The sequence below is a fragment of the Martes martes genome, assembly GCF_963455335.1.
Source record: "Martes martes genome assembly, chromosome: 4".
Lineage (NCBI taxonomy): Eukaryota > Metazoa > Chordata > Mammalia > Carnivora > Mustelidae > Martes > Martes martes.
In genome coordinates, this window is record NC_137891.1 from 187,123,298 (window position 1) to 187,136,562 (window position 13,265).

Below are 13,265 nucleotides of genomic sequence, written 5' to 3' on the forward strand. Positions count from 1 at the left end.
CTGACTACAAAAGCGATTTATGTTCATTATAACAAACCTGGAGAAAGGCAAATCTCACACGGGGTAAAAAGCTCTCCGTAATTCTGGAAAGGCAATCACCCTTCCCCTCCTTGGGGGATTTTGGGCGTATTTTGTGACCCCGACTTGACCTGGACCCCACGGCGGAGCATAGGGCGTGCAACGTCACAGCTCAGCATCTCTAGGGTTCCTACTGCAGCATGCACGCCCCCAGGCCAAAGCTCCGCGCCCCGGGAGGTCCTCCCGCACGAACCCCGCGGCGGTTTGCAGCCGGCGGTGTAGACAGATGCCCAGCTCAGCTCCGCGGCGGCCGGCTCCAGGCTCCCGGCTCCGCGCACCCACGTGCCTCGCGGCACCGCACGCGGCAGCTCGGCCGTAAAGGCTCCTTTACGGGAAACCGCCTCCAGTTTCCTGTCATGGCTGATTCGAGAAGGCGACACCCGGACGCGGAGCCCCGCAGGCCTCTCTGCCGCACGCCGGCCGCCTCGCGGGGCGCTGTGACCCGCAACGGCCGGGCGCGGGCAGCCGGAACGCCCCGCACGAACACGCGCCGCGTGGGGCGACGCTGATCCACGCAGCCGCCCCCCCTCGGCGCCGCCCAACAGCCGCCGAACCTTCTGGAAGCGGCGCCCCACGGCGCCCCGCCGCAGCCAGAACCGGACGCCGGGGGAGCCGGCGGCGGCTCAGGGGGCGGGGCGCTTGGGGGCGGGGCCGGCGCAGGAGGCCGCGTTCGATTCGTCGCCGGCGCCCAGGCCCCGCCCCCCGGCGCCATGGTCCCGCCCCCTCCCTCCCCCTCCATGGCGCCGCCCGGGCTCATTCATTCCGCGCCAGGCCTGCCAGACACCTGCGCTCTCCTTCAGCCGCTCGCGGTCGCCGCCGGCATGTCAGGCCCCGCCGCCGAGACCCCGTCCGCCATCCAGATCTGCCGGTAAGCGGGGCGCGCGGCGCGGTGGGCGGCCAGGACGCCGAGTCAGCGCCCGGGCCCGCCCCGGCCCGCCCGGGCCAGCGCTCCTCCGCGGCCTCCCCCGACCGCCCCCACCCCAGCCGGGTGCCGGGTCCCGCTTCTCCCGCTCGCCGCCCGCCCGCCGCGGCCGGGATGCGCCTCGGACTCCGCAGCGCCGGCGGCCCCTGGCGTATCCCGGGGACGGCGCGGCGCGGCGGCCACGCAGGCCGTTTGCGGGAGGAATCCGCGCGGCGCCCTTCCGGGCGGGGTCGGTGCGCATCCCCCGCGCCGCGTGCCCCGCCCGTGCCGGAGCGCGCTGGAGCCCCTACCCGGCTCCCGTTGAGCCCCCCTAATTCGAGGGCGTTCTCCGGGCGGTGGTGCCTCGCCCACCGGATCCCCCCAGAGGTGGGGCGCAGATAACCAGCTGGCCCGGCGAGCCCCTGGGTGGGTACCCGAGTGGGCGGGGGCTGCAGGGGAGCATTCCCTTCAGTGTGATGCCTCGGGTTTCGCGGAGAGCCGGTGTTAACTGGAAGAGCGGAAAATCCCCTTCCCTGCTGACGGTTCACTGCTCCGTGGAGCCTGGAAGCATCTCACACAATGGGGCGCAGGGTTCTTCTTCGCAGCGGACCACCCCTACCTTCCTCCACGGGCCCGAGGTAGATAGCAGCCCTCAGAGAAGCCGGAGATCATGAGCTGGCTTATTTCCCGCTGGAGCGCGGAGGGCAGCCTCAAGGTTACTCTCCATCCCTTTGGGCAGAATCAGAAGCAAGCGCCCTGGTATTTGGGGAGGAGCTGAGTTAAGGGCGAGAAGTCTGGGAAGGCCGCGCTAGGACCGGGCCTGCAGCGGCGCTGTCCTGCCTGGTGCGCCGCTAGGAGCGAGCTGCTTCCTGGTATGGGGCTGGCTCCTGAGGTTTGGAGGTTGGGCATCACACTGAACTTGGGTCCCAGCCAGATCGGTTTCCTGTGGATGTTGACATCTCTCTGGAAAAGGCAGTGGCTGGGTGTGTACAGTAAGTGCTGCATTCACGGGGTGCCTTGATTCCATCTTACTTCTGACCCAGTCAGAAGCCTTTTCTGACCTCAAGGTCAGTTTTGAGTTTTCTAGGGAGAGGGGACTTTTAAGGAGAACCTTGCTGTGCTCCCTTTGTTATTGACTGTGTGGTGGTCATGGCCGCACCAACTCCCGAGTTCCAGGGCAAAAATAATAGAAGCAACTGAGTTGGGTAAAGGACAGGCCTGGCATCAGGGCCCTGGATCAGGCTCTGCCTTGTATTGGCCAAGTGACCTTGGTATTCAGCATTTGCAGAGGGCTTGTGTATCTCTGGACTCATTCGGTTTGCCCAACTTCCCTTGGAGGGAGGATGGCAGGGGTCTCACCACTGTGAAGAGAGGAAGGAAATTGGAGTAGGAAATTGAGGCTCTGGGAGCCCTAATGTCTCGGTAAGGTCATCCAGCCACAAGAGGCTGAGGGCAGCCCCTGCCAGGTTGTATGTGTCCAGACCCGTGGATTTTCCACTACACTCCCCCCCCCATAAAAGAAGATACCGATTTCAATCTACACATCTGTGTGTGTGCTTTCTGTTACCTTGGGTGTGTACCGTGCTGGCTCTGGCATATTTACAATTGCGTATTTTCTTGGAATGGCCTTGGGACAGGTGGGCAGACTGCCTGGCTGAGGTGAGTGGCAGGTGCCCAGCTCAGCTGCCAAAGGGAGTTGGGGTGGGGCTGTGAAGAGGGCCATGGTCACAAGGGTTTGGCCCAGAGAAGCTCCAGGACACTGGAGAGTGGACATATCAGGGCAGGGAGCCCTTTAAGGACATCTGAGCTGATACCCTGCATTGAAAGAGGAGCCTCCTGGCCTGGGACAGCCAAGCCTATGAATTTAACGAGTTTCCCTGGACACCTCCAGGGAGTAAACTGCCACGGAGGGACACTGACCGACATGGAACATTTGGTCCCCAGCTTCAGGGGTTCACAGTCCAGCAGGGAAGGATGCCGGAACCCCCACTATACCAGATCATTAAGAGTGGTCACGTGCTCTCGGTTTGGAAGGCAGCGTTGAAGGGATGGGGCGCTAAAGGTTGGGGAAGGCAATGGTTAGAACCAACTCCGCAGCCCAATGAGGAAAAAATGTAATCTGCCAACTAAACATTAGCATTACTTAAGTGAATGCAGCCTCCACCCCGTTTGGAAGCTGCCTGACCTTCCAGTGTCCCATTTTTCTCCTGGGTGGTTCTGAGTGTTAAAGAAAGTGTATCTAGTGCCTGTTGGAATGGCTGGCACCTTGTAAGTAAATGGAAGATCTTTTTGTCCCAAAGTGGAACACTGGCTCAGGAGGCCGAGGGGCCTGAATTTGAATCCTAGCTCGGCCTCTTTAGGTGAGTGGACTTAGGCATGTTCCTTAACCTCGCTGGGCCTCGGCTCTCTTCTTTGCGAACAGGAGATGATAATGCCTACTCTAGGGATTAAAATCCTTGGTGCAGTCCTGGGCAGTTATAAAAGTGAGCTCACAAGGGGAATGTGAGCTCACAAAGAGAACAGTTTACCTTTGAGAACCTGAACTTTGGACAGTCAGGCCACTGTGGGGTGCTGTCTCCTCCTCTTTCTGATCCAGCCCTATGATGCAGGTGCCCCGACAGTGTTTAAAATCTCAGAAGACATGTTTCCTCTGGTTATTTTGGCTTATTTCCTTTGGCTTAAGTAATGTTAATTAATGTTTAGTTAGCAATTTACATTTTTCCTTGTTGGGACTCAGTTCTAGAACGACAGATCTGGAAGGACCCTTAGAGGCCCCCCAAGTCCAGCTCTGTCATGTGACAGGGAAAATGGGGCCCTCAAAGGTTAAGGACTTGGTCAAGGGCAGACCTTGGACCTTGACCAGGAACTGAAGGCTATTGGCAGATTATTCCCTGCCAGTGTCCCTGTTGCTGTGGTTTTCCTACTGCCTTCCAAGCTGAAGTTTATATTTGGTTGTGAGGCTTATTCATGGCATCTGTGTGGGCCCCTAGCAGAAGCCCCCGAGTGTGTGTTGAAATAAAGTTGAAGGACATGTCATATAACAGGTTGTGGGAGAATAGGGCTTTGTGGGACGCTGATGGAAATCCTCCATGTCTGCACTGTCCAATATGGTAGCCATAGTCACTGGCCACTGAGTGCCTGAAATGTGGCCACATGGGAAGGAACTGCATTTTTAATTGCATTCATTTAAATTTATTTAAATATAAACCTACATAGTCCTGTGACTGGTGGCTACATTATGGGACAGTGTAGTATGGTAGAGGCATGTAGAAACTGGGAATTATGGCAGGCCTGGGAGAGGAAGGATTTCCCAAGGTTTCAGAAGCTCCCTGGGGACTGCAGTTGGCTCTCAAACCACGTAGCTAATGGGGGCGGACCTTGGTTCGGACTTTGCCCAGGGCAGGTGATCTAGGAGTCATTTATTTGTAGGTAAATGTGTGAGGCCTGCATGGGGTTTTTTGTTTGCATGCTCTTAGATGCGGATCTGCCCGGAAACGTCTTGAGGTTAGGGATTGACGTTCACCGTTGTTCACTGTTGTGCCGAGAATGCCCTGAGTAGTGCCTGGCGTCTAGGAGATACAACTTCTGGTAGATCCGGCGTCAAGTAGCCAAAATGTTAGTGGAAAGGACCTGAATTCTAGTGTGTTAACAGGTTAACATTTTTTCCCCTTGGACTCGGTCTTTGGGTTTATAGTGGAATTAATAAAAATATCGAATCTGATTTACAGAAACCATACCCTGAGCTAATGTTCTGGAACATTCTATAGAACAATGCACAGTGCTGACTCCCCTCGTGCTAGGACAGGGAGGCCCTGGAAAAAGGTGCAGCCATTGCAGCCCAAGGAGCCCCTGGTTGGGTAGGCTGTTGCTCACCCCACCGCCCAGCCTCCCCCTGCAAGTGGGCCAGGCAACCTGGCATCGCCCTGGATTTGGCACCGCAGACCACCAGCTCCCTGGCTTCGGTCGGGCCGGAAGTTGCTTTCTCCTGTTAACCTTAGAAAGCTGCCAGTTATTTCACCAGAAAGAAAAATGGGGAGGCTATTCAGGAACTGCCAGGCAAGGAGGCTTACGGCAAAAGCACGGGCAAGCCTGGGAACAAAGGAGAGGGACGCGTTTTATATGGGAGAGGGGGCGGTCCCGAGCCCCTTAGGAACGAGAAGCCTATTGGAGCGAACCGGGAGTTCAGAGTATAGCGGCTTCTCATTGGCCGACGTGTGACAGTCCCCCACTGGCTGGGCTGTTGCCAGGGGAAGGGGAAAGCTTTCTTCCTCGTGCTGGGGCGGGCGCAGCAGAGCTAAAGCCGGTGCCCTGCGGGGCTGCCTTCCCCGCGGCCCGGCCGGCGACGCGGAGCCGCGGCGTGCGAGAGCTCCCCCTGCCGGCGCCCTGACGCCGCTCCACCGGTCTCCTCGGACGGACGTTCACCGCCGGGCGCTCGGGCTCGTGCAGGGGGGCCCCGCCCCGGGGGACTGCCCCGTGTGCCTCCAGGCCCCCTGCGTCTCCCGGCCAGAGGTGTCCTGGGGAGGCGATACATGATAAGGTCACCCGCCCCCACGGACCACCTACATCCCAATAACTGAGGAAGCCTCTTACAAATGCACATATTCTGCATGCAAATTACACTTAAGTAGAAAAATCAACAAAATGCAGATTTTAAAACATTAACGAGATCCTTGGGGGGAACTTGGCTAGTCCTTTGAAACTTAAAAGATACGAAGGAATTTCCAGTGTTTTTAAGGTGAGGTCGCTGTAGTTCTGCTTTTTTAAAAAACGACCTTATAAGGTATGATGTACACAATGAACCGCACCTATTTTAAGCGCACTGCTCACAGAATTCGAGATGTGTGCACCCCCAGAATTACCACCACCACTGTGACACAGAGCGTTTCCATCACCCCCAGCGGCCGTCCCAGTCCCAAACCCTGGTAAACAGGTCTGCTTTCTGTCACTCTGGTTTCTGCCTTTTCTAGAATTTCGCACGGGTGCAGTCATGCACCTGGCACTCTGCTTGTGAGTGCCACCTGCCGAATGTGTGTCGTCGTCCTTTCTTCTCACTGCCCAGTTGTGCTACCTGCACTTTGTTTCCCGCCAGTCTGGGAACACCTGGGGTCTTTCCAGCTGTTGGTGATTGTGAAGACAGTTCACACATGCGGATCTCAAAACTTTTAGGACGCCACTGGGGAAACCTGAACACTCACTTGGTATTCGATGTTATATTTTAGGTGAGATCATTGTTTTGTGGTTCTACTTTTTAAAAATTAATTGACTTATTTATTTGACAAAGAGAGAGAGACAGCGAGAGAGGGAACACAAGCAAGGGGAGTGGGAGTGGCAGAGGGAGAAGCAGGCTTCCCGCTAAGCAGGGAGCCCGATGCGGGGCTCGATCCCAGGACCCTGGGATCATAACCTGAGCCGAAGGCAGATGCTTAAGACTGAGCCATCCAGGCACCCCTGTGGTTCTATTTTTAGAAGGGGTCTTTCTGGTTTAGAGGGAATGCTGAGATATTTACAAATGCTAAGCTATGATGTCTGAGATTTGTTTAAACTCATCCGGAACTGGGGAATAAGTGGGAACAGAGAGGAAACAGATCATCTGAAACCAGAGTTGACCAGTGGGGCTGTTTAGTGGGGACTCGGGTTCATTTCCTTCTCTCTGCTCTTGTTAGTGATGTTTTCCACAATAAAGAATAAAAAGATGGGGGCACCTGGGTGATTCAGTTGGCTAAGTGTCCGACTCTGGGTTTCGGCTCAGGCGGTAATGTCAGGGTCCCGGGATGGAGCCCTCAGTCGGGCTCTGTGCTCAGTGGGCAGTCTGCTGGAGATCATCTCCTTCTCCCTCTCCCTTTGCTTGCACTCCTTCTCTCTCTAAAATAAATTTTAAAAAATGTTGAAAGATTTTATTTGAGAGAGAGAGTGAGAGTGAGAGAGCACAAACGGGGAAAGGGAGAAGCAGGCTCCCCGCCGGGCAGGGAGCCCGATTCGGGACTCAGTCCCAGGACCCCGGGATCATGACCTGAGCCGAAGGCAGACACTTAACCGACTGAGCCAAGCAGGTCCCCAGTAAATAAAATCTTTAAAAAAGGAAAAGAATGAAAAGACCAACAGCCTCTTGAGTCTCTACTCCCGACCTACTGGTTTTGCATCTTGGGGACCCGGGGCCCGGGAATGTGCATTTCCCTCAGTGCTCCGCTGGAGCTGGCGAGCCACTCTCTGAAGTAGGGATGGGAATTTTCCACTGTTGTTCTTGTGTCCGCTTTCCTCAGCCACCCCGCTGCCAGAACCCGGGCGCTAGTTGGCAGCCTCACAGCCCTCCTGACACCTGCCGTGCAGGGACCCTTACCGCCTGGTGGAGCTGCTCACCTCTGCTGGAGGCTGGGTCTGGCCTGATGGGTGGTAGAGGCTTCCAGGTCCTGGAGATGAGAATCTGGGCCATGTTGCTCACAGTCCCACCCCTGTCCTCCTGTTAACTTTAAAAAGGAAAGTTATTTTATCAGCAAAACTGGGTTTATTCAGGAAAATCAGAGAATTGCAGTTCAGGACACACAAGCTATGGAAAGACCATAAGCAAGTCCAACAGACAAAGGAGAGAAACGTTATTTTATGGAGAAGAAGGCGCAAGTCTGGAGGGGTGGTACTGAATGAGAGCAAAGTGGTGACAGTTTCTCATTGGCTGAGCCACAGGAATAGTTGATTTTTTGTAGAAAATTCAATGTACATCTTTTCCTGTTGGGGTCCTTTAGCTGATGATTCTTTCCTGTTGACGATTCTCGTCTGGGAGTCTGTAATTGGCAGTGTTTCCTGGAACTGACGTTGAATGGCATGGTCCCCCTTCTAGCCTGCTGACTCCACTTGGTTTTACTTTATTAATTTTCATGCCGCTTTTGTTTTGTTTTGTTTGGGGGGCAGGGGCAGAGGGAGAGGGAGAGAGAATCTCATGTGGGCTTCACACCCAGTGCAGAGCCTGATGCAGGGGTCTGTCTCACAATCCTGAGATCATGACCTGAGCCGAAATTAGGAGTCGATTGCTAACTGACTGAGCCACCCATGTGTCCCCATTGTTTTTAAAAGAGGTTTATTTATTTATGTATTTATTAGAAAAAGAGAGAGCAAGAGAAAGTGCTTGAGCAGGGGAGGAGCAGAGAGAGAGAATCCTCAGATAGACTCTCTGCACAGTGCAGAGCCCAATTCAGGGCTTGATCCCAGGACCCTGAGATCTTGACACGAGCTGAAATCAAGTCAGATGCTTAACTGACTGAGCCACCCAGCACCCCTCTTTTGTTTTGTTTTGTTTTTGGTCAAGCTCTGATGAAGAGTCAGGTCTCCTTATTTAAGATTTTATTTATTTATTTCACAGAGAGTGAGAGACTGCACAAGCAGGGGAATGACAGAGGGAGACGGAGAAGCAGGCTCCTCGCTGAGCAGGGAGCCTGACACGGGGCTCCGTCCCGGGACCCTGGGACCATGACCTGAGCCGAAGGCAGACGCTCACCCTCCTGAGCCCCCCCAGGTGTGCCCTCCCTCATTCAGTGGTTTTATCTCTCAGTGCCAGGAAGGACCGTTCCTGGTTGTCATGTCCTACATTGGAGGGGAAGCACATGGCAGTTAGAAACCACTTAAGGCCGTATTTGAGTAACGAGGAAGGTTAGGAGGGAGGACTCGCAGGCACTTCCTGTCTCTACTAAATCTTATCAAGACCATAGCATTGGAGATCATCTCCTTCCTGGGTACGTCATTTTTACAAAAGTCTGACCTGCAACCAAACCACATAACTGGAAATATTACGCAATAGAAGAAGTAACATAACAATCCCAAATTGTATGGTGGTTCTGTACCAGGACTCGAGGTCTGAAAGTGCCTCCTGGAAGTCCCCGCTGAGACAGGTGAGGAGAGCAGGACGGTGCACAGCACCAGGGCAGGCTGAAGGAACCCAGGACGTTGGGGAAGACACGGTGCAGCGTGAAGCACTAGCACGCGAGCTCTGCAAAAATAGTAAAACTTCAAAGGTGTATTAAAATAGTACTGTTGGGGCGCCAGGGTGGCTCAGTGGGTTAAGCCTCTGCCTTCGGCTCAGGTCATGATCCCGAGGTCCAGGGATGGAGCCCCGCATCGGGCTCCCTGCTCAGAGGGAAGCCTGCTTCTCTCCCCCCACCACCTGCCTTGTGTTGCTTCTCTCGCTGTCTCTCTCGCTCTCTCTCTGTCAAATAAATAAAATAAAATCTTTAAAAACAAAAACAAAACCAAAAAACCCACTATTATTATCTAAAAGAACAGTTTGCAAAAACAAATGTTATCCAATAAGACAGCCTGTAAGGTTGCAAGATCAGAGACCGTGAATTTGGATTAGAACTCAGAGTCAAATAATAGTTCAGAGGGAAGACTTTTGTGACTCCTGAACCTTCTAATCCTTCAGAAAATGCAAGTGAAAAACTAATTTGTCACGGGATCATGATGAGGCTGTTTCTGAAAAAGGCCATAATGATAAAAAAAAAAAGATTTCCCCCTTTTCCAAGAGCCTGGGGAGATGCAGATGAGGGCATTTTCTTTCCATGAAAGTAAGAGTAGAGGCAGACAGCTTGGAGAAGACTTCCAGGCCTGGTTTGGACCGCTCAGGAAAGCTGTGTCGTCAGATGTCATCAACTTGACGGCCCGGAAGCCTGTGCTTTTGGTCACCAGCTGGTCAGGGTTAGGTGCTTCACCTAGATGTGTCCTGTTGGAGTTTGGTGGCACAAGGGCTGGTGAGCAGTGCCTGGGAAGGGCATTTCCAGTAAGGCTGATGAGTCTTTGTGGAGGTGTGTCTTCCAACAGACGAAATCTCAGGTTACAAGGTCTATGTCTCCTGGGAATGAATGGTGAAAAGGTTGGTCTACAAAACATGGTTATTTTTTATTTTTGTGTTTTAAAAAGATTTTGTTCATTTATTTGAGAGAAAGAGAGAGCGTGAGTGGGGTGAGGGGCAGAGGGAGAAGCAGACCCTCTGTGGGCCTCGACCTGAGCCAAAGGCAGACACTCAAATGACTGAGCCACCCAGGCACCCCTATTTTAAATTTTTAAAAATATATTATTTTTAAAAGTAATCTCTACACCCAGTGGGGGCTTGAACCCACAACCCCGAGATCAAGAGTTATACATACCACCGACTGAGCCAGCCGGGTGCCCTGTACCAAAGCCTGGTTATTTTTAACAGATGCAGTTAGGACTTTAAAATATTGGAAAGTATCTCCTTTTGTCAACTACAGATCAGAGGAGGCAGGAGCCAAGGGCACCGGATGTCCTGCGACTTAGCTCCACGGCTGAGAGGCTACAAGTTCCAAAGGGGGTCAGTTGGAGATTTGGAAGGACCAAGAGCAGTGCTTTCGGCCACGGTGTCTGGATGGTCTCTACAACTTTTGCCAATTGAATCTTCATAATGCCTTTTGTGTGTTTCACTGACCTTGAGGATTGACCTTGAGGAGTGTGCATAGTATTCTAAAACTAGCCAAACAGCACAGACTCGTCGAGACGCCTGACCGTTAAAATGGGTTTCCTGATCACTGTTACTCAGTTACTCAGGTGGGGGCATCCTTTTGAACAGAATTTCTCTTTTTAAGATTTTGTTTATTTGAGAGAGCACAAGCAGGGGGAGGGGCAGAGGGAGAAGCAGACCCCGTAGAGCAGGGAGCCCAATGCGGGACTCGATCCCAGGACCCCGGGATCATGACCTGAGCTGAAGGCAGACACTTAACGGACTGAGCCCCCCAGGCATCCTATGAACAGAATTTTAACCACAGAAGCAGCAGTGGCCTGCCTATAAGGAAAAGGCTCAAGCCAGTGAGAAAATACACGAATTGTGACTACCACATCTATATTGTGTTTGTACAACCCATATGCGTGAACGGGTTTCTGCAGATCGTACTCGGACGGATGTGTGAAGTAGGCCCTTTTTGCAGCCTTGTTAATATATCTCCCCCCCACCAAATTTCTCCGCTAATTGTTCATGAACACTGTAATTTTGTCAGTAAACCCGTGTACAGAGGTACGTAGTGGGAATTTTAGAACTTCTGGTAGGCTCAGTTTGTTTTTGGGTCCAAACCAGAGTTCTGTCTTTTCATTGAGCCAACAATGATTAGATTTCCAGTACTGTTTTTCCTTCTTTGGGGCCAATTATTGGGTTATCTCCTGTTGATTTTTCCATATTATCATTTGGAACAACATCGTTTCGGACCACAACAGGGATTTGTCTCTGGGTTTCCTTGACAGCCTCATTTTTGGCAGAAATATCAGTGAGGTGGTTTCCTTTGGTCTCCAAGGAATTGCATCTGAATGTCCACGAGCCTTAAATCGTAGCCAGATCAGCCAGCGAAAGTGTGGCATCTGATAAGTTTTGGCAATGGGAGCCCTTTTTAATTCTATTCCCATTCCGGGTAAGGAAACCTGACCGCTACCCAGCATTCCAAGGTCATGAGCCGTGGCATGCGGGCTGTCGGTATAAATACACGTGGTTTTACCCTGGTCTGGTGTCACCGTGCAGGGATGTTAAAGGGGACCCTGCGAACATCTCCTCAGTGCTCTGCACTAACAGGGCAGCTGGTGGCAGGGATGACTGTGAGGCAAGGGGGATTTTCCTGGGCCACAGGATCTGGTTGGTGGCTATATACCCCGTGGGGCCATGCTGGTCCCCGTGTTTTTGTGGTTGTGTACTCTTAAGACGTTCCCTTCACTCTCATTTACACAGAGGAAAAAACGAAGTTCATAATTAAGATGTCTGAGGCCAGGGGTCTTATTAGGCTCTTCCTTTTTTTTTTTTTTTAAAGATTTTTATTTATTTATTTGACAGAGAGATCACAAGTAGGCAGAGAGGCAGGCAGAGAGAAAGAGAGGAGGAAGCAGGCTCCTCGCCGAGCAGAGAGCCCAACACGGGGCTTGATCCCAGACCCCAAGATCACGACCCCAGCCAAAGGCAGAGGCCCAACCCACTGAGCCACCCAGGCACCCCTAGGCTCTTCCTTAAAATCCCCAAATTTGTATCTTCCTGCTCTTTCACTTTCACAATTTTTATTTCTATATTTACAGTAGCTCTATGTGCCCAACGTAGGGCTTGAACTCATGTCCCCAAGATCAAGAGCCACCCATTCTGTTGACTCAGCCAGCCAGGAGCCCTGGATTTTTCCTTTTCTTACTAAAGCATGTAGACATTGAACCACAAGAAAGACCTTTGGAATTCGATTTCGACTGGCCAGCCTTGAATTCAAGAAAACCTTGTAATTGGTTTTCGGTTTTGGGGAGTTCAGGAACACTACCTGGGTTCTAATGCAGTTCTTGTTCTGAGATCAGGTTTCCTAGTATCAAACCGGATTTGAGCAAACTGCAATTTTTCTTTGAGGATTTTATGTCCCTTTAAGGCCAAAAGCATTAAGAGGCGGATGCCATCTTCTTGTGAAGAGGTTTGAGAAGGGCAGCGGAAAAGCAAGTCATCTACATGTTGTAAGTAGAGGCCACACACAATTTTTATATCATCCAAATTAGCTTTTAAGATTTGTGAAAAGTAAGGACCATCTGTAAAACCCTGAGCGATTCAGACGTACTTAACGTTCTTCCCAAGTGAAAGCAAAAGGATAATTGGCTTTCCTTACTGCCTGGAATACTGAAGAGACAGTGCGTAGGTCAAGGGCAGTGAAGAAACATTCCTTCTCTGGGAACGGATGTCGGTGACGCACAAGGCCGGGGCAACAGGGTGCCGAGAGATGACCGTGCTGTTTGTTGTTCGCAGGTCCTGGACAAGAACAGCAATCCAGAGAGGCGTCCCATTCAGTTTTGACAGTCTCAGAGCCCTGGCTGTCCAGTTTAGTTTTGAGAAAGTAAGTTTGGGGAGATCAAAGAATTCCCCATCATGGCCACTGACCATGGTTTTTAAACATAAAGCCAACTATGGTCCCAGAGATGGGGGACAGTGCCCCAGTTTTGATGACTGGGACCCCATTTCTTAGAGGTTTGTCTCTAGAGTGGAAAGAAAAATTCCTCCCCAGCACTCTTTCAGCAGGAACAGGCCGGTTCCAAACAGAAGTCAGACCAAAAGGCAAACGAGTGAGTTCTCAGGGAAAGGCCAAAATCCTAAAATAGATCTTGGATAAAGCCGGGGGAGCTCAGACCCAAGGTTGGTGGAGCCTGAGATGCCGGAGAAAACTTGCCCTAGCAGTGCCCGGTCAGCAAGAAAGCAGTGAGCCCAGGGGGCCTCGGGGGTGTCGCTGCCTGTGTGTCCACCAGCCTCGGAGTTGTTGGGGGTCCCCCTGGGATCCCACTTCTGATCACCAAG

At 52.5% G+C, this 13,265-nt stretch overlaps 1 protein-coding gene across 1 annotated transcript in view; it reads left to right on the top strand.

The window, feature by feature from the left end:
• Positions 1-788: 788 nt before the first annotated feature.
• The window catches only part of ACOT7 (acyl-CoA thioesterase 7), a gene marked incomplete at its 5' end in the record, with an annotated part of 95,832 nt that continues 83,355 nt past the window's right edge, over positions 789-13,265 (top strand). The window contains one exon of the mRNA XM_080800739.1: positions 789-946. Coding sequence (XP_080656865.1) covers positions 789-946 — 158 coding nt within the window. The remainder of the gene's footprint in view (positions 947-13,265) is intronic.